At 41.0% G+C, this 21,013-nt stretch overlaps 2 protein-coding genes across 2 annotated transcripts; one reads left to right on the top strand and one right to left on the bottom strand.

Moving 5' to 3' along the window:
• Nucleotides 1-2,234: 2,234 nt before the first annotated feature.
• On the top strand, nt 2,235-4,080 carry LOC143552840 (cytosolic sulfotransferase 5-like). Its single transcript, XM_077042961.1, has 2 exons — nt 2,235-2,921; nt 3,713-4,080. The coding sequence occupies exons 1-2, from the start codon at nt 2,235-2,237 to the stop codon at nt 4,076-4,078; spliced, it is 1,053 nt and encodes a 350-aa protein (XP_076899076.1). The 3' UTR covers nt 4,079-4,080.
• Nucleotides 4,081-4,689: 609 nt separating this feature from the next.
• LOC143552854 (uncharacterized) lies at nt 4,690-19,484 on the bottom strand. The gene is made up of 27 exons (XM_077042971.1): nt 19,318-19,484; nt 18,107-18,799; nt 17,776-17,872; nt 17,601-17,698; nt 17,339-17,497; nt 17,200-17,268; nt 17,084-17,113; nt 8,960-9,055; nt 8,724-8,873; nt 8,515-8,646; nt 8,342-8,421; nt 8,149-8,243; nt 7,950-8,017; nt 7,691-7,792; nt 7,517-7,587; nt 7,336-7,443; nt 7,159-7,234; nt 6,925-7,061; nt 6,481-6,820; nt 6,289-6,396; nt 6,053-6,208; nt 5,804-5,971; nt 5,595-5,707; nt 5,410-5,533; nt 5,229-5,324; nt 5,076-5,138; nt 4,690-4,995 (listed from the first exon to the last, which is right to left on the bottom strand). Exons 1-27 carry the CDS (start codon nt 19,474-19,476, stop codon nt 4,939-4,941), a joined length of 3,645 nt encoding a protein of 1,214 aa, XP_076899086.1. The 5' UTR covers nt 19,477-19,484; the 3' UTR covers nt 4,690-4,938.
• Between the last annotated feature and the right edge of the window lie 1,529 nt (nt 19,485-21,013).

Here is a 21,013-nt window from a genome sequence, read left to right on the forward strand (position 1 = left end):
TATTTATCAATTTATGCAACCTATTTTTATAACTAAACTTCTTATGCTTGTAACTACCCACATGTATATTGCAAGTATGCACAATACTATGGGGAATAATTGTGTGTAATTTATATAGTTAACTGAACATCCACATAATTATTTTATGTGTTTCGTGATTATTATATACGTTGGATAATTATTTTTATGTGTTAGCATAATTATTGTATCGATCTACATCGCACATTTATCTTCGACCAAAGACATGTGTCGTAATATTCCAGTTACTTGATACACTGGGTTGTTAAAAACACTCTGTACAATTACTTTTTAGTTTCTATACATATATATCTTTTTTATATATAATTAACTTTAAGTAGAAAATTATATAAACCATATAAACATTGGAGAAAGTTCATGTACATTTTGATCTTAATATGAGTACGTAAGAAATAATGCCAATTTATTTAAAAATGCGAACGTAAGAAACAATACCAACTACAATTCCAATCTCATAAACGATGACTTATAATAACAAAGAAAAGAACCTAAAAATCACAACAAAAGAATCAAAATCAAGAACAAAATAATAACAATATATACCAGCAAATACTTATAACAGCAAAAGACAACATCTAATAATAACAACAAAATATAAATAAGCAAATACTTATAACGTCTCATAATAAAAAAATTAGCAAATACGAACAAAAAATAGCAGCAAACACCTATAAAAATAAACCTAATCATAACAACAAATTGATCGTCATCGTTTTCATGTTAAGAATAAAATATATTTGATCCTGATACTATAAACATTTGTGCGTATCATTTAAATTGTTTTAAAATAATAGATGGCGTGTGAGTGTTTATTATTTCTTGTGTCTCTTTCCTCAAAAATAATTACGATGAAGTAACTTGACCAATTCTAGCATGGATTTTGTATTAGATTGAGCAATCAATAAAGTCGGTCATCTTTTTTATTTAAATATGTTTTTTTTTTCATTTTATTAACCTAGATGATGTGTAAAAATGAACGGAGATATGATTATCAGCAACAACTACAAATAATATATACATATAGTTAACTTTCAATTCAGATAAACGCCGTATGCTAAATTATATAAATCGGGGTAAATTAAATATTATCTTTTTTTTTTATGTTTGCTGCCTTTTTTAACGACCAACAAAATGATAGCAAGCCGCTAGCTACACTAGTACAATCATCGACAAACAAGAAACATCACCAAACAAAATAAAACAGAGCCGAGAGCCCTTTGCAATCGAAAGCTAGGCTAACTTTTCCACATAAGTTCTCGTTTCTTAGCTCTATTCTTCCTACTTGAAAACTTTATTCTTTAATTTCGATATCCTACAGATCATTGGCTGTCAGACTTTTCCTTTACACTAATATTGTTTAGTTTCGATTAATCGGGTTTTTTATTTGGAATTTGTTAACCTACCCAAATTAAAATAGGTTATTTGGTTATTGGGTTGTTCGTTTATCAGATTTTGCAGGTATAGTTGTTCAGCTTTGTCTATATAGTCAACTATATTAATTCTTGTTTTGTTGTACCTTTTGGACGAGTGTTAATCCAGAAAATGACTTAATCAAAACTATAATCAAATTTGTTTTGTTTAAATCAAGTAAGTTAGCCTTAAAAGGTTCTAAAAATGTCTATTACTAGTTATTTCATGAGTGTTCTTGAAAAATATTATATATTTTATAATTTGTATATATATGATTTGTAGCAAACATGTTTTTTTAAACGAGCGTAAGTTTAGATTATTCTTACGTATTTAATTATAGGCTTATCTAGGCTGGCTCTAGTTCGATAAGTAAAGCTTATTAAGCAAGCTTAATTTTAGGTTTAAGTTCGTTTAAGCTCAGCTTGATCAACATTTTCATGAGCCGATTTGCTTGACTTGTTTACATTCATAGATATGTTTACCAACTCTTTCTTGAGCATGCAAGAAGATATGTTAGATAATAAAAAGTCTGGCTGTATTATACTATATTGTAACATATTGAATAATATAAAATCTCTATTAATGTAGTCATTTCACATTTGTTTTCCTTGTACTATACATTATATATTTATATATGAGATACAATGAACTCGAATTAGGATTTCCACCACAATCAACACGTGCATCTTCTCATAGTAAATAACTTATCACATTTAAAACTCACCGGTTTTTGCATTATAAAAGAAGCTAGACATATACCAAGTTTTACTTGCATCCACATTAATATGTCTACTTACCTTATTCCCGACCAAACTCCTTACAATAACCACCCCACATCCAATAATATTATTATGAACGAAAACCAAACACAAACAGATGATCAAGAACACAACAACCTTCTTGCAAATCTCCCCAAAGACAAAGCATGGAGAAGCGAACACGTATTTCACTACAAGGATTTCTGGTTAAGCTCCGATGTGATCAAAGGCCTACTATCAATTCACAAACACTTCAACCCACAACCCACCGACATTTTTCTTGCGGCCTTCATGAAGTGTGGCACCACATGGCTCAAGGCTCTCATGTTTGCCACTATGAACCGCAAACGTTACAAGTTTTCTGACCACCCTCTCCTTCGAAACGGCCCCCAAAGTGCTTTCCCGTTTCTTGACACACATATATTACTTGATAATGCGATAGAAAACTTTGAACGTTTATTGGCTCCTCGGCTATTTGCTACACACTTTGCTCATGGTTTGTTGCCTACGTCGATGACGTCGACATGCAAGTTTGTTTATGTGTGTAGGGATCCGAAAGATGCATTGGTTTCGAAGTGGCATTTTATGAGTAAGCTTAGGTCTAAGGAATTGGCACCTATTTCGTTTAATGAAGCTTATGAGTTGTTTTGCAATGGAGTTTCCGAGTATGGACCCTTTTGGGATCATGTGTTAGGCTATTGGAAAGCAAGTCAGGTATATATATATACACGTGAAGTAAAAAAAAAATAAAAAAAATGCACTGTTTTGTATTAAAATGGCGTTAGAGATTTTAATCGAGGGTCTAATCTGTTATCCGAAATCAAGTAATCAATGACACATGTCATCCTATGATTGATGAAAATTATTGGAATATAAAATAAAAAAATGTAACAACTATTTTCGTAATTTAAAAGGCCAAGATAAACTTTTTTAATATCCTCGGTCCAAATGAATATTTTCTTATTTTCTCTTAAAAAAACTACAAGTTTTTTCTAGTTTTTTCTATAGAAGTACATTCAATCTTATTATCCCAAAAATAAAATTCAATCTTATGAGTAACGCAAAACCGTTAGATTTCGGAAAAACCGTTAGGACCTCTTATTGTTTGACCCGATATTTAGACATTCTAGCACCGAATAAAACGACGTTGGTGAAAAACATTTCTCTACCGTACCCCATGATAAGAGGTCCTGAAATTGTGTAAATTTCATGGACCCGACAACTTTTGGTTGTTTTGTCCTTGGCAGCTTAAATTTTTTTAAGAAGTACTGAAAAACATGACTTTCATGGGTACGTGATATCATTTGGTTAGCTGCGTAGTCGACACTAAATTTCATCGGTCATTACCAAAAAACGGATTTTCTTCTCATGCTATATTGTCTCTCTATACACCTTTTATTAAAAATCATTCCTTAAGTTAGATGGCTTATGCTTATTTATTTATTTATTTCGTTAAAAGAGGCCATTTAACTTATTCTTTCCTGATATAATTGGTTGCATATTAGGAATCACCGGATAAGATCTTGTTTCTGAAGTATGAGGATATGGAGAGGGATCCCACGATGGAGCTGAAGAAGTTGGCGACGTTCATGGGAATGCCGTTTACTTTAGAGGAAGAGAACGCAGGGGTGGTGGAGGATATTGTGAAGTTGTGCAGTTTTGAGAATTTGAGTCGTCTGGATGTTAATAAAGATGGTGGTGGCGGCCAAAAGTTTACGGAGAAGGTAGTTGTGGAGAACCATGAGTTTTTCAGGAAAGGAAAGGTCGGAGATTGGAAAAATTATTTGACTCAGGAGATGAAAGAGCAGATTGATTTGATCACTTGTGACAAGTTGAAGGATTCGGGTTTGACGTTAGGCCTCACCAAATGAACTTTGTGTTTTGATTTCATATGCATTAAAACTTTAGTTGTTTTATGCATAATAAAGTTTGTATGCTTATTTAGAAATTATAACTTTATAACAAAGTTTATATTTTTCATATGCATGAATGTGGACAATTTAACTACAAGTGGAGTTTGATTAAGTCTATGAGAATAGTAAAGGAATTGTGTGTTAGGGGCGTGTTTCAGTGGCTTTCTTAGAAAAACGAAAAATTAAAATGGGTTGAACCACAAAAATATGCAAAGGAACCGACATGTATTTTTCTACCACTTGAACACGCTTAACTGTAAAGTTCTGCTCTTACCCAATTCGTCAAAAACGATTTGAGTGATATTTGAGGTTTAACATTTCTTATGCACCTATCTAGCTAGCATCTCTCATGTTTACGAAGTGTTTGGTCTAAGGTGTTACAACTCATCGTCCTCAATATGGTTTGCCCCACAATCCCGATCATGGATGCAGGATTTGCCTAATGCATCCCACTCAACACCCTCATTCATAAGGAACACCGAACTGCAAATATCATCAGCAGGTTTTAAGGGCCGTAATTATGGGTGAGAGAACTTCGCATTTAAGCATGGCCCAATGCTACAAAGTTTTCCAATTTTAATCGAACAATATCTAATGTATAGTTGGATGTTAACAGTCAGCATCATCATGATTTACCAGAGCATTTAAATGCAGTGGTGGTCAGCATTAATTTGTGTGTGATTAGGGCAACAAGAACAATTATTTACATGATTCAACAGTTCTCTGTCGAAAATTAAATTTATATTAAATGACCCTGTTACATTTATATGATAAAAATGAATAATATTTATAAAATTATTATAAATACAACTTGCCGACTATAAGGATGAACTACAAGGATCTCCGAAATTTGATTTCTCCAATTCTAGAACACCCTGCAAGAACATCACATGATTAGCAAATAGAACATATACAACAATATCTCTTGTATTTTATATTTTAAGTTCAGAACAACCTTAATGATCATCGCTGCTGCATCTTTGTGCAAAACTTCATTGTACTCGTGACAAGAAAGATTCTAAAATACAACAAATTAATATTAAGTCTACACTTTTAAAGAAAAGAAAAATAAACAATTTAGCTACGAATGTCAGTAAGTAGAACCAACCTGAACACAATTAGGGCAACCAGTGTCACCAGAGCAATAGCAAGATGTTACAAGTTCCAATGCAGCAGTTAAAAGTTCAGTGAAAATAGGTTGAACCTACATTTAGTTATACATATGCGATACGTCAATTCTCTTTTTAAAATAAAAATATATTTTGTTTTTAAAAAACGGTTAAGTTCACCTGTGCTGAAATGCCTGTTCCTCCAGGATGTGAATCGTAAAGTAGAATTCTTTCGGGAATATAACGAGTGTCATGAGGATTTACACACTCTGAAGCTAAATCAGACGAGTTGCATATTATATATCTGTGTTAAATAAGAACCGTTAATTATATTCAATTAACAACTATGAAGTAATTAGACTTACATAGGCACGATATGCAGAAGTGCATGACCAGCAGCATGCAAACCTCCACGAAACGAATAATTTTCTCTTTCCACGGCTGTTTTTATTGATTGTGGAACCCGAATCCAGACAGCCTAACTCAAATCAAAATCAATTAGAAACTTAGAATAATTAAACGGTCAACAAAGCTTGATTATGAACATGATTGATGGCAAAAACTGAAAATGTACCTGTGACTCGTATGTATAACTAGGAAGTGATAAATTAACCATATCAAATACTCGGTTGCTTCCTTTCCATATACGTCTAAAACCGAACCATGTAGTAGTTACTTTACACGGGTTTGATTGGGCGTTCGTTTTCAATTTCTGGGGGTTACAAATCTTTACTGGGTAGGCCTAAAAGATATTATGCGATTAGGATGTGGATATGTGTTAATTAATGTTAATTTAATTATAAGATAATTTAGGCTTAAACTTACAATGTCCATTTACGACTTCAATATCAGTAAAATCACGAGTCTTGGTGTAATACTTCAAGTCGGCTTCCTGACACGAAGCAATTTTGGTAGATATATCCAAATTCTTGACTAAATAGGTTTTCCCCTGCTGCATATATACAGCACCATCATACACCTGAAACAATAATTACCATAAGATTAAAAAATATAAATCTATTTCATAAATCAAAAGAATATCATGCTAACGATAATTACCTGAAAGAAAGCCTTGCTCTCTTCTAGAAGTTTGTCATCTTTCATGTCAATTACCTGATATCTCTCTGACTCTATTGCGCGAATGCTAACATTATGAGAAGGCATTTTCTAATACGTAAAATGTAAAAACCATGTTATAGCAAAAAATAAAATAAAAATTAAAAATCAATATTATATTCAGATATTGTATACCTCATGCCCAATGTAGTTCCAAATTTCAGCAGCGGGACCCCTAGACGGGTCAGTAGTAACAAATCCCTTACTTTTAAGTGACAGTATGAAAGTTTTTAACGAAGGACCAAAGTATTTTTCATCATGAACCACACTTAGTGGGTGTTCAAAAGAGGCACAGATCAAGTGTTGCTCAAGCACCTGCTGGTTGTTGGCATCCACATGGCAACATTCGATTGGGCCTCTGAATAGTTTATGAGGATATTTCATAAAATATTGGTCAAGAGGTCCTTCAAATGCAACATATATAGCAAGTGATTGTCGCTCCCTTCTTCCAGACCTCCCAGCTTGCTGCCATAAGCTAAAAATTCAAATAATTGGTCTCAGCGACAACAAATAACGAATGGAGTGATTAGAATAGATAATATATACGATATTAAAAATAAACTGAACCAAGTGGCATACCTAGCTATACTACCTGGAAACCCTAGATGTAGTGTGACATCAATATGTCCAACATCAATCCCCAACTCAAGTGCATTTGTAGCAGCAACACCACAAATTTTTCCACCAAAAAACTCACTCTCGATTCTTCTCCTATCCTGTTTAATTGTTTACTTAATCGTCATATCCTAAACTCACATCTCTATTTATTTGGAAAACAAAATACAAAAATGAATAATATTAGTATATACTAACCTGAGCAGTATAGCCAGCCCGATAAGCAAATACAGAATTTACAAGGCCGGGTGCAGTCTTCTGAAGAATTTCACGCCTTATCACAGGCAATCATAACTCCTCAAATCAGATAAATGATGATTGATGATTATTAATTTATCATAGAAAGAAAAATGTAATGTATTAATAGATACATACGTATAGCTCAATACAAGTTCGGACAGTTTGCGTGTTTTGCAAAATGCAATGCAACGAAGTCCATGCTGAATAATTTCTGCAAAGAGACATGAAATTTCCAAGATTGGACTGCACGAACACATGTTTCAATTATTGATCGGTTATTTTAAACGCCACGTGTATAATACAGATAGCCCTATACCTCGAGCGACCAGCAAAAACTGTTCTGTCAAATTGGTCAGTATTTGTCCTACTTCTGGTTCTCTTAATTTCCTGTAGTCAGATAAAGAAGCAGTTGATACCCTGTATTCCTGTAATTAAATCACCCCCAAAACCGCCACACACAGAGAAGCATTAACAAATCTTAGTATCTTACAGTTTTCATGCGTGAAGGAGGATTCCAGAGCACAAATAACTTGGAGCCAGAAGGGCTGCCATCTTTGTGAATTAGCTCCATTGTTGGTAGATTTGCAAGTTCCTGCCAGTTAAAGAAATTGATTACTATACTGCAACTGGCAATTCTGTTAATGTATAGAAAGAACTAAAAAAAACAAATTTCTAAACAAATTAGAATTAGATGTTTACATTTCTATTATAACAGTCTTGTGTCTAATAAATCTTTGTTTCTATCTTACCATTGCATGGTCACAGGGATTGGCAGATGTTGCAGTGCAAAATATAAATGATGGATCACTCCCATAAACTGCAAACATTAAAGCAGCCTGTGAATGTATATATACACATAGTACAACTTCTTAGCGTTAGACATTCGAATATTAGCACATTTATATGATTAGAAAACTTTATATATGAAAAAGTAAATAAATCACAAACCATGAGCACAGAGGCGGTGAAACCTCCTTAAAATAAGAGCCGCATGGCATCCAAATGCTCCTTTATACGTGTGAGCTTCATCAACTACCACATACCTGATGATAAGTTTAGTATTAAGTCCAATATTAAAAAAGAAAACAAAGAAAACTCAAGATTATTTCGCATAAAGACAATAAATAACTTCAAAGATAACCTGAGGTTCGACAAAAATCGCTCAAACTGCTTATGCGTTGGCAAGATTGACACATGGAGCATATCGGGATTTGTGATCAACTACAAATAAGTTTGTAAGAACATAGTCGACAGAACCCATTTGCCATCTGAGATTTACTACATTGTTTAAAAAAACACAAATTACAAAATTACCAGTCTAGAATTATCGCGCAGCCATAATCTATCTGCTTGAGAAGTATCACCATCATAGATTCCAATGTTCAAACCTACATCAAAACCTACTGTCATAGATAGTAATGCTCGCAGTTGATCTTGTGCTAAAGCCTGCACACATTTGAATGTAGAGTAAATTCAAGAAGCCATATAAGTGAATGATGCTTGATGAAATTTAATGTATGCACCTTTGTTGGAAAGAGGTATAAAGCACAAGCTGAAAGATTTTGAGATAACACTTCAAGAACTGGCAGATTATAACAAAGTGACTTTCCACTAGATGTCATGGTTGAAATAACAACATTCTTTCCTGCTAAGGAAGCTTCAATTGACTCTGCCTATAAATACCCCAAAAGTGGAAACATAAATTGGACTTTAAAATGTAGAATTATATATATAGATGAAGGTGCCAAATTGTGAATACCTGATGGCTGTACAACTTTGAGACCCCTGAAGATTTAAGTGCAGATTGCATTCGTTCAGATAAATAAGATGGAATCTCCACAGAGTTGGCTAACCCCTCGTGGGAAACATCTCTCCAACCCCCTTCTCAGTGACGAGCTCACGGTGTCTGTTTTGCAGGTTATCAGAAGAACCATCTTCCAAGGGTCTAACCCCTCGTGGGAAACATCTCTCCAACCCCCAGGTTACCAGTAATCTGTCCGGGGTCCGGTTAGTGTTTCTTCATTGGCGCCATCCGTGCATAAAGCTAGAACTTTATTTTTCTCCAGTTTTTTCAAACTTCTGCAAAGATGGTTAGAGAAATTCCGGTAACCATAACCCCTGCTACTAGGGGGAATACCGGCAACACAGTTTTTACAAACACTACCCCGGCTACCGAAGCCGGGGCAAGCGAAGTAAATTTTACGAACACTACCCCACTTACCAAAGCTGGGGCAAGTGCAGTAAATGATCGCCTACTGGGATCCACTGATACCCAGGTTGAGAAACGAAGACTCCCCCGCCAAACTCTCGATGAAGTTAAGGCATGGGCGGAGGCACGACAAAAGGAATTCCAGGCTGAGTTGGACGAACGCTTGCGTTCCGTGCAACAGGCCGACGAATTTGAATACTGGGAGGATGACTCGGAGGAATCCGACTCCGACGCGAACCCTCGCCATAGGGCAAAGGGAAGCATAAGGAAACGGAATCCCAACCGAAAAGGCATTTTGGACAAGCCTTCAAACCAAAAAGCACAGGTGGAAGTCCACGAGACTTCTCTAAAACGTTCAGACCAAACGTTGCAAATGCAGGAACGTCCAAATTTGCGAGGGACATTGCTGAGGCAATCGCCCCAAAGAGTGCCAAACAAATGCCCAACATAGGCACATATGACGGTATATCTGATCCAGACGATCATTTGAACAGGTTCATAGCAGGGGCAACCGTCAGCAATTGGACGGAACCCACGTGGTGTTACATGTTCCAAATGACGCTGGTTGGGGCTGCTAGAGCATGGTTCGATCGTCTACCGGTCAACCACATCTACGACTGGGCAGACTTCCAACAGATGTTTAGCCAACACTTCAGCCAGCAACGGAAGTATACCGAGGAGCAATGGACAATCCTCAAATGCATACGAGAGGAGGACGAATCTCTGCCAAACTTCATCACTCGCTTCAACTCAAAGAAGCTAAGTTTGGGCAATATCAGTGAAGATCTTGTTCGCGCTGCCTTCATCCAGGGCGCACATGACCCAGAGCTCATCCGCACCCTAACGGGTAAAGATGGCATGCCATCCACATGGGAAGGCATCATGACAGCAGCAAAACGCTATGCGGAAACAGAGAAACAACTGGGTAGAGATCTCCCACAGAGCACAAACCTCTACACCCAGAGGACGAGAGAAGACAACGTCCTCACCGCCCGATTAAATAAAAAACGAAAGCTACGCATCTGGCAGTCAAGGGTAAACTTTGACACCTCATCCGGCTTGCAAAATCGGTTGGGCGGAAGGGATAATGTACAGTCGCACCGGAACTCCAGATGGACGCCACTCACCAAAAGCGTCACTGAGATATTCGCCATTGAAGGGCTCCCATGGCCAAAACCGCCAATAATCCGACATCGTCACGATGCAGATCGGAGCAAATACTGTGACTTTCACAAGACAAAGGGCCACAACACTGAAGAATGCATAGATGTAAAAGATATGGTCGAAGCATTTGTCAGAGATGGGACGCTCGCGCACCTCGTGGCGTAATAAAGGCTGAGCAGGCGGGTGTGTATAGAACCCCAGCTGGGGAAAACACGAATCAATTCCAGCTTCAAAATCGAGACTACATGCTGCGTAAAGAACGAGATCCCGAACCAGGTGCGTATCGGCTCGATGGCGCTCCCATCCCGACAAGGAAGGGAGCTCATTTACACAGTTTGCATGTAAATCAATTCCAATTTGTAAAGAAAAGGCCAAGAGCCACTTCTAATGGAAATGATTCTCTTAAGAATATCGAAGCTGATGATTTTACATTTAATACTTTTCTGGACACTAATATGCCGGTTTTCACCGCATAATTACGTGAAGTCATTGCATGGGAAGGCGGTCCTACCCGCCCGAACCCAATAACGTGGCAAACTTTCACGCAGGTCAGTTGGAGTTCAATTATTCCATTAAATGAAAGTGCCGGTCTATCCGCATGAATCATGAAAGGAAAATGAACACTAACCTATCGACAACCGCGCGTCGAACGGTTCAAAACAAAATTCTTATAAAGGTAAGAAAAACCTACACGCAGGTCAGATAAGGGTAAAGTTTTGCCATCCTACTAAGTGCAAGTGACGGTTCTACCCGCACAATCACGAAAGAGGAAGCAAAACTTCACACCTATTATCAACCACGTTCAAAGGTTAACTTATCCTTAAAAAGTAAGAAAAACCAGCACGCAGGTTAGATAAAAGTTAAAGTTTAGCCATCCTACCAAGTGCAAGTGACGGTTCTACCCGCACAATCACGAAGGAGGAAGCGAAACTTTAACCCACTATCAACCACGTTCAAAGGTTCTTATTCTAAACACTTGGAAAATTGCTAATTTAAACTAAGTATGCAAGTCATAAGTTTATAAAGCAAGGAACCCAAAGAAGGAAATAACAATCTTATACGCAAAAAGATTAATATTTCAAGAATATTACAATGGCCGGGTAACTACCCGCCTAAAAGAAAAAATAAAAAACTATACAAGTCTTAGCAATGGGAAGGGATCTTCAGGATCAAGCCTCAGGGCCGCTACCACTTGGACCCGCTCCGTCAGAACGGGGTGGTTCGAGGAACGCTTTGAGGACAGCTAACCCATCATCAGCAGCAGCTACTTCGTCCACCTTCTCCACCACTGGATGCGGGAAGGCGGCGTATTGGTTCAATGCTTGGTCATAAATGGCTTCAGTATCCACATTGAACAAAGGGAAGTTGGAAGGCGGGACGCCTTTCTCAACAAACCCTAGACCAAGCATGAAGCCGGCCTTTTCCCCATCATCATGAGAAGCGTTGAGGGCTGCGGTCATAGCATCATCGTAAGAGGTCTCTGAAAAGACCCGACGCACAACCTACAAAGAAAACACAAGTATTAGAACCTTTTCTTACAAAAGAAATGCGTGAAGATAAATCTAAACATACCTTAGGCAACGCTTCTCGAAGTAGCCATTGGAGGGTAGCTTGCACTTCGTCACGGGCGCGTTCGGCTTCGCTTTGGTTCAGATTGGCAAGTAATACTTCCTTTGCGGCAGCCTCCTCGACGCCCTTAAGCTTCCGCTCGGTTTGGTCAAGCACCCCCCTCTGGTCAAGAATCTCTTGCAGCTTCTTGGCATCTTCCATTGCCAAGGCGTCATGAGCATGCTGAAGAGCCTTTAATTTGCATTTAAGCTGCTCATTCTCCACACGCAAAGGCTCAGCAACGGCTTCAGCCTTGGCAGCCCTCTCGGTTGCGTTTCGCGCAGTCTCTCTGGCCAACCGAAGCTGTTCATTCACAGCTTGGGCAGCCTTGGAGCGGGCCTCAAGTCGCGTCTGAACTTCAACCTCGAGGGCCTTGAAGGCCTTCTCCTTGTCGGCGGCAGCTGCCGCCAGCTGTTGGTTCTCCTCCCGAAGAGCACGCGCCTCAGATATGTCCTTGGCGTGAGCTGCTTTCAACTTGTCGTTTTCACGACAAAGCAGCTCGACGCGCGGCTGCATCCGGGCCTGGAGAACCCGAAGCTCATTAGTTAGCCTACCCTCCTGGTAGCTAACCATGGCTTCCCCCAACGCGCCCGGAGGAGCAGCGTGGCGAGCCCAGTCCACGCACTCCACGGGTGTGCGAAGGGTTGTTCCTCGGCGTATGTTCCATCGAGGAACATACACTTCATTGGAATCCGACACTGCAAAAGAAACAAAAGCAGTAAGGAAAAGATGATGAAAAACATAAGGGAAAAAGAAAGGAACCCTACGCACCTGTAGGGTCAATGACAGGCCGGTAGCCGCCAAACCCATCACCTGAACCTAAAGGAAATCCATCCAACAGGTCAGGCAGACGGGAAGGTGGCAAAGATCGGCGTGAAGCCCTGCGCGTACCTGATGGTCCGGCCATTGGTGCCGGTGGCGCGGGCATGGTGGCAGCTGCCGTGGTCGCCGACGTTGTCTCCGCCGCGGTCGCCGCCTCCTTAAAAGCAGCAGTAACCGCCGGTTCCGTGAAGGATGCTGTAAAAATCGCACTCACGGCCGGCGGTGAAGTCATCTCGGCCGGAACAGTTGGTTCGACGGAGCGACCAACTGGACCAGCGGATGCAAGCGCAGGCGACTGGGTCGACGCCTCAGGAAGGCTGACCGAGCCCACCATCATTGGCGAGGAAGTACTCCCCTGCGTTTCACCCAGGATTGCGTCAACATCCACGCCTGCACAAAGAAGAAAGTGTTAAAAAGAAAATTATTGACAAATCTACAAAGGCATTATGATTATACTTACGGGTTTTCTTGACCCTGAACGTACGGACGGGCGGGGAGGAACCCGATGGAGCCGGCCTCTTGGTACCGGTCACCGTCGTCTTCGTTGGTTCTCCGGAGGTAACGGTCGTAGCCTCCGGAGCAGTGGTCTTCTCACCACCGGGCTTCCCCGCCACCTCTTCACTATCTGACTCCGTGTCAGATAGAACCACTGGATCAGCTGTGGCCTTCTCCTTCCCCTTCACGCCGGCAGCAGTCTTTTTCTTCCGCACCAACGGAGGACCTTCTGCGGATTCCTCAGAAGAAGAAATGTCAAGAACTCCAGCAGCAGGCACAGCATTGAGGGGTACAGGGTAGAAGATAGGCTTACCAGGCCGTCGGTGGCTCAGGATCTCTTGACCCGGCGGGTAAACCTCCACGAACCGACTCGCAGTTTGCTCTAGGATGGGCAACTCGTTCTCGTCCAGAGCACGAGTACCCATCCGTGCGGGACCATCTTCCTCCCGCGGATTCAGGAGCGACTGTAGGTCGTTCCCCTCTGAAATAAACAGGAAAGTTAGAAAAAAGTCAAAATCAACAAAAAGAAACAAGACATACCATAAGGGACAGAGTTCGAACCATATTCAAGGACAATCGGAACCTTCTGCGCATTCGCCACCTTCCACACTCGGCTCATCCCCAGCATTACCATCGCTGACTCCGGAAAACGGAAAACCGGGGATTGGACCCGGGATATCTTCGAGAACCATTCCGCCTCCTCGTAGTTGAGGGCGTGAAGGCTCTGAAGTGCCTGGCCGTTCTTGAACTTCATGGCAATGGGGATGGCGCGAGCGGATATGAAGAAGAACTCTCTTCTCCACGAGCGAAGACTCCGCTCGGTGGTACAAATCTTTAAACCCTTAATCCGGGTTGTAAGACTGTACCACCCCTGGATGCACCTCCAAGTGTAGAAGGTCATCAGGCGGTCCACATGGGGCTCGATGCCCAGAATCCGGCACACCCACTCAAAATGACGAATCTTGGCGATCGCCATGGGGTGCAGCTCGGTCAAATGAACGCTGTGCCTCTCAAGAACACGGTACACAAACTTTGTCAACGAGAACCTAAGGTTCCCGTAGATAAAGAATGCAGCATAAACCCCGATCTTGCCACTAGGGGCATCGTACACAGTATGGTGGGGTTCAGGAAACTCAGGCTCGAGAGACTCGAGCATGAACTTCCTGACGATATACTGGTACAGATCGACAGGAAGAGAACACTGGCACTCGCCAGCAGTCTTCTGATCGTCGGCATCATGAGAAGACATTTTTGCAGAAAGAGAAGTGATTTCGGGAAAATGCTTGCCTGAAAAAGGGGAGTATTTGCCGGAAATCACTAAGAAGAAGAAGAAAGGTGAAAGTGTGAATTACAAATAACCCTCTTCCCCTTTATATAGTAATCGCAATTAATGCGGTGAATTTAATGCGGAGGAGAGAGAAATCAAAGGTGCAATGAAACTATGACACGTGGCAAAAAGCAGGCTGGCAACAGCTGTTGAAAGGACGTGTGCCAGTAATTTCGCGGCCACGCGCCCGAAAAATCACGCCCACGCGCCTGAAAAAGCGACTGGAATGACCATGTTCTGTCACGTCACCATAACTTCCTGCACGTCCTGACACAGTCAGAAGAAACCGTCGCACGACGTTTCAGAGGTTTGGACTGTTCTTATCTTTCCACCAACTCTTCGAATTTCAAAATTCAAAATTTAAAAAATATTAAAAAAGTAAGCGGGAAAATACCCCTTACCCCTTGGCAAACAAGTAACCGTTAGACGGATGCGGGTACAGTGTAAAGGCAAAACCCTTCACATACCTAGCACCCGCAGGGAATTGAAGCCAAGTAAACCTTGGCAAACAAGTAACCGTTAGACGGATGCGGGTACAGTGTAAAGGCAAAACCCTTCACATACCTAGCACCCGCAGGGAATTGAAGCCAAGTAAACCTTGGCAAACAAGTAACCGTTAGACGGATGTGGGTACAGTGTAAAGGCAAAACCCTTCACGTACCTAGCACCCGCAGGGAATTGAAGCCAAATATTCCTCGGCAACCAAGTAACTATAAGATAGGCGCGGATACAGTGTAAAGGCAAAACCCTTCACGTACCTAGCACCTGCAGGGAATTGACGCTAGGAATACCTTGGAAGTAAAGTAACCGTAAGACGAGCGCTGGTACAGTGTTAAGGCAAAACCCTTCACATACCTAGCGCTCCGCTGGGAATTGAAACCAGGAAGGATCTTCTGGGCAATGCTTGCGGAAACGGAAATAACATCCCCGCATAGCGGGAACGTTGAGAACTACGTTGTTTGAAGCGCCAGGATGGAATTGGTGGTTTTAACATAATTGATCACTATGTTCAAAACTACCAAAACCTCATGGAGAATCCACACAACTGGGACTCAATGCTCCTGACTTGCGAGGAGGTTACAGACCTACCCGCATCATACCCAAAGACCAAGCAGGAAACTCGGGCATTTCTGCAAGTGACAAGGACTTCCCATGGAAAACCTTACAAAACCCTTTTCAAAACCCTTTGCTTAAGTCCAAAAGTTCACCTCACTTTATTAAACACGCATGAGAAGAACATTGGACTGGGGGGACTTGAAGAGGTAGGTCCCAGCAGAGCCCAGTTGGACCTGCAAGACTCACCTTAAACAGGAACGTCTGCGCAGAGACCAACTGGATCCGCAGGACCAACCATGCTCAGAGAAGTGACGTCCTTACGCGCAGTATGCAAGCTGGTCCCGCAGGAAATGCCTCCCATGGTGAAGGACTCCGCCTGTTCCCGCAGCCTCGGATACAAGCCATGAGGGAAGGCCACCCGCGCAGCATGGCTACACGCACTAGGTACTTAGCTCTCGATCATTCAGTGTCACCTGAAGGAATGAGCAAAGCCGGGAGCAATCCCGCACAGAGGCGGGAGGGGGAATACTCCCGCCCAAATAAGCCAGTCTATACTGAAGGACCTTTCACTGTACCTGACGAGGTATGGGCGAAAGATCTGATCAGGGATACGACAGCTCACTGATACAGTATGGCGAGCAGCATGCTCCTGTACTGTATCACTATTAAGCCGCTGCCTACTCACCAACTACTGTCATACCACGTGCGTAGCCGGCAGTTGGTGGAAAGGGAATAGTATACAGCAGGCTTGGTCGCTATCAGCCGCTGCCTACCCACCAACTACCAGCAGGGCACGTGCGTAGGCTACTGTTGATGAACAGGAACACTGTTGCAGCCATACCTCCTTGGAAACCTACCTTCGGCTATAAATACCCCAAATGGTATGATCATCTGGTATTATCCAACAACATATCTTACTACATTATCATCATATTATACCTGATATCTGCCCTAGCAATCTCTTAATATACTTTTATATTTAAAGAGCAATCTAGTCTGATTCTCACGCCGGAGGGTGGTCACAAGGAGGAATCCCCCCCTTCTCAGTGACGAGCTCACGGTGTCTGTTTTGCAGGTTATCAGAAGAACCATCTTCCAAGGGTCTAACCCCTCGTGGGAAACATCTCTCCAACCCCCAGGTTACCAGTAATCTGTCCGGGGTCCGGTTAGTGTTTCTTCAGAATCTCCACAGAGTTGGCTACCCGGGCGTTAATCTCTTCAACATGAACTATCTGTAAATTTCATCATAAAACATGCAGCATCATATTTATGAATTCAGAAATATAAGTAATGAAAGGAGTAGGAATAGAGATGACACCTGTCCTTGGGAACCAATGCCTACTCTCAGATGCTCAACCATTTCTGTAGGTAGCAAAGGATTTGTCGCCTGTAAGGAATATATTAGTGAAACAGAAAAAATTACAAAACTGAAAATTCAAGAAAATGATGATATTTACATTACACAATGCTTCGGGTGAAAAAGCACTTGAGGATTCGGACAAACTTCTCTTTTTTTTCTTAGCATCAGTTTTCGTTTCTTCATGATTTTTCTCATTTATATGTAGCAAAAGGTCGTTCACTGAACATGATATGATTTTCTCATTGCCCATTTTTTCCTGAAAGACAACATTTTGCATATCAACTAACCAAAATTTTCTAAGATTAAATAAATTATAAAGGACTGAGAAAAAGAAGAGAAAATGTAATATCTACACATACCATAAATGATTTGACAATTGCAAATAAATTTGATTTAAATGAATCTTCTCTTTTTCTCATTGCATTGACAACTCTTGCTGTAGACGTTTTTCTCTTGCCTATACCAGCACAGAAAAAGTTAACTTGGTTGTAAAGTATGCAATCTTGATTGACATTTGGCAACAGTTCGGTTTACCTTTAACTGGGCACTCAGTATCTAATTTTGACTTGATGACAACAATCATGTTATTTGCCTTTCTACACCCAGTTTCATCATCAATAAACTGTATAACCTGCATGTTTACAGTGCAAATGTTGATGTTGTACACTAGTCAAAATTCAAGATAATATCACCAAAGCTATGATTCACCATTATTACTAACATTTCAAAGTATAAAATGTATATGTGTACAAGAACATAATGGAAGCATTGAATAAAACCAAAAATTTAACACGGTAACCACGTTAATATGTGTGAGACGGTAATTGCTTACAGTTACATACAGTTCTATGACAAGACTATTTACCTTAGGGCAAAGCACAGAAAGATTCTGAATATCAGCATACCCAAATCCCGGTCCGAATTTACTTAGCCTGTTCAGTCCTCCCTCCAAACTAAGCATAGTAACTAATTTCTGCTGCACTTGAAGAAAACTACAGTAAATGTTCGAAAAATAAAATGCCTTCAAAACAACCTTCAGCCATGAAGGACAACAGCATGAATAACCGTCCGTTTCACTGCATCGCATACTCGTATTCCTCAACATACAACTCTTGGACTTCGAATCATATACACAATTAACCAACTCCAAAACCTGCATAAACTTCTCCCAACCCGTTTCATCAAGCTCATTGTTATCACACAACTGCAACGTGTTCAAAACCAATACTGACTCATCACACAAACTCTCAAAATTAGAATACGCTTCGTTTCGTGCGTTCAAACGCGTGCCTTCAGAGTCAATATTTGGACGGATTTCGTCTCCACCAATCTCTCGTTCACGGAGAGACGACAGATCTTGCGTCATATCTGACCATGCCGATTCAGCAAAATTCGAGGTTGAACACTGATGAGTGTTTTGACTGTTTGTTTCAGTTTCATTCGCACAAGGATCCACGAACTTCTGCTTGTCCTTCTTCACGAACGGAATAAGAACAATAAAATCGCCGTCCAAAATCATATTACTACTTATCCGACTCTGCAAACTTAGTTTCGAGCCCTAGAACATAGCATTACAATGCAAACAATCAGATTACAGTATTTAATCAATATTAAACAAAATTCACATATATCAGCCCTATTATTCTAATTTTACACTATGCATATGTAGTAAAAAAATGCAAACAAACAGATTACAGTATTTAATCAATATTAAAAATATTAAACAGCAATCACATATATCAGCCCTAATATTCTAATTTTACACTATGCATATGTAGTAAGCAATGCAGGCAATCAGCTTGCAGTATTTAATCAATATTAAAAATATTAAACAGCAATCACATATATCAGCCCTAATATACTAATTTTATACTGTGCATTATGCATATGTAGTAGTATTTAATCAATATTAAATATATCAAACCGAAATCACACATATTAGTCCTAATATTAAAATTTACATTATGCATATGTAGTAAGCAATGCAAACAATCATTTTGCAGTAGTTAATCAATATTATACATATATTAGCCCTAAAAATCTAATTAAATGCATACGATTGAAACACTGAGATACCTTGAGTAACAAGTGGAAGTTCGGAAATGATGCAGCCGGAGGAAACACTTGTTTGAGAAGAAGCTTGAGGTCCTGAACCGTCCGGTTCGAACAAATTGAAACTGTAATCGATTCACCGGTTAGCGTTCGAACCTCAATTTCAGTCTCTGTTTCGCCCATCGGTTCGTTTGTTCTTCAACAATGATTCTGAAGAGGTAGGTCCCAGCAGAGCCCAGTTGGACCCCCAAAACTCACCTTGAAGAGGGACGTCTGCGCAGAAACCAACTGGATCCGCAGGACCAACCATGCTCAGAGACGTGACGTCCTTACGCGCAGTACGCAAGCTGTTCCCGCAGGAAATGCCTCCCAATGGTGAAGGACTCTGCCTGTTCCCGCAGCTGCGGATACAAGCCATCAGGGAAGGCCACCCGCACAGCAAGGCTACACGCACAAGGCACTTAGCTCTCAATCACTCAGTGTCACCTGAAGGAATGAGCAAAGCCGGGAACAATCCCGCACAAAGGCGGGAGGGGGAATACTCCCGCCCAACTAAGCCAGTCCGTACGATACGGGAAGATCTTCTGTACTGTACCTGACGAGGTATGGGCAAAAGATCTGACTAAAGATACGACAGCTTATTGACAACAGTATGGCGAGCAGCATGCTCCTGTACTGTATGTCACTATTAGCCGCTGCCTACTCACCAACTCCTGTCATACCACGTGCATAGCCGGCAGTTGGTGGAAAAGGAATAGTACACAGCAGGCCTGGTCACTATCAGCCGCTGCCTACCCACCAACTACCAGCAGGGCACGTGCGTAGGCCACTGTTGGTGGAACAGGAATACTATTGCAGCCGGCCACACCTCCTTGGAAACCTACCTTCGGTTATAAATACCCCAAATGGTATTATCATCTCATCTCATCATATCTTATCACATTATCATCATATTATACCTGATATCTGCTCTAGCAATCTCTTAATATACATTTATATTTAAAGAGCAATCTAGTCTGATTCTCACGCCGGAGGGTGGTCACAAGGAGGAACCCCCCCCCCCCTTCTCAGTGACAAGCTCACGGTGTCTGTTTTGCAGGTTATCAGAAGAACCATCTTTACCGGGTCTAACCCCTCGTGGGAAACATCTATCTAACCCCCAGGTTACCCGTAATCTGCCTGGGGTCCGGTTAGTGTTTCTTCATTGTCGCCATCCGTGCATAAAAGCTAGAACTTCATTTCTTTTCAGTTTTTTCAAACTTCTGGAAAGATGGTTAAAGAAATTCCGGTAACCACAACCCCAGCTACTGGGGGGAATACCGGCTACACAGTCTTTACAAACACTACCCCGGTTACCCAAGCCGGGGCAAGTGAAGTAAATTTTACGAACACTACCCCAGTTACCCAAGCTGGGGCAAGTGCAGTAAATAATCGCTCACTGGGATTCACCGATACCCAGTTAGAGAAACGAACAAGACTCCCCCGCCAAACACTCGATGAAGTTAAGGCATGGGCGGAGGCACGTCAGAGGGAATTCCAAGCTGAGTTGGACGAACGCTTGCGTTCCGTCCAACAGGCTGACGAATTTGAAGAATACTTGGAAGATGACTTCGAGGAATCCGACACCGACGCGAACCCTCGCCATACGGCAAAAGGGAAGCGTAAGGAAACGGACTCCCAACCGAGAAGGCATTTTGGAGAAGCCTTCAAACCAAAAAAC

The sequence above is a fragment of the Bidens hawaiensis genome, unplaced genomic scaffold (genome assembly GCF_021521415.1).
Source record: "Bidens hawaiensis isolate Kalapana, Puna unplaced genomic scaffold, B.hawaiensis_p1.1 tig00017039_1, whole genome shotgun sequence".
NCBI classification, from domain to species: domain Eukaryota; kingdom Viridiplantae; phylum Streptophyta; class Magnoliopsida; order Asterales; family Asteraceae; genus Bidens; species Bidens hawaiensis.

Excerpts from the sequence above, each read along its gene's own strand:
- LOC143552854 (XM_077042971.1), bottom strand. The coding sequence starts at position 19,476 with ATGGGCGAAACAGAGACTGAAATTGAGGTTCGAACGCTAACCGGTGAA. Across the intron at positions 18,800-19,317 it reads ACTTCCACTTGTTACTCAAG|GGCTCGAAACTAAGTTTGCA; the intron begins GTATCTCAGTGT and ends GCTATGTTCTAG. Across the intron at positions 7,588-7,690 it reads CTCCTTCACGCATGAAAACT|GAAATTAAGAGAACCAGAAG; the intron begins GTAAGATACTAA and ends ATCTGACTACAG.
- LOC143552840 (XM_077042961.1), top strand. The coding sequence starts at position 2,235 with ATGTCTACTTACCTTATTCCCGACCAAACTCCTTACAATAACCACCCC. Across the intron at positions 2,922-3,712 it reads GCTATTGGAAAGCAAGTCAG|GAATCACCGGATAAGATCTT; the intron begins GTATATATATAT and ends GTTGCATATTAG.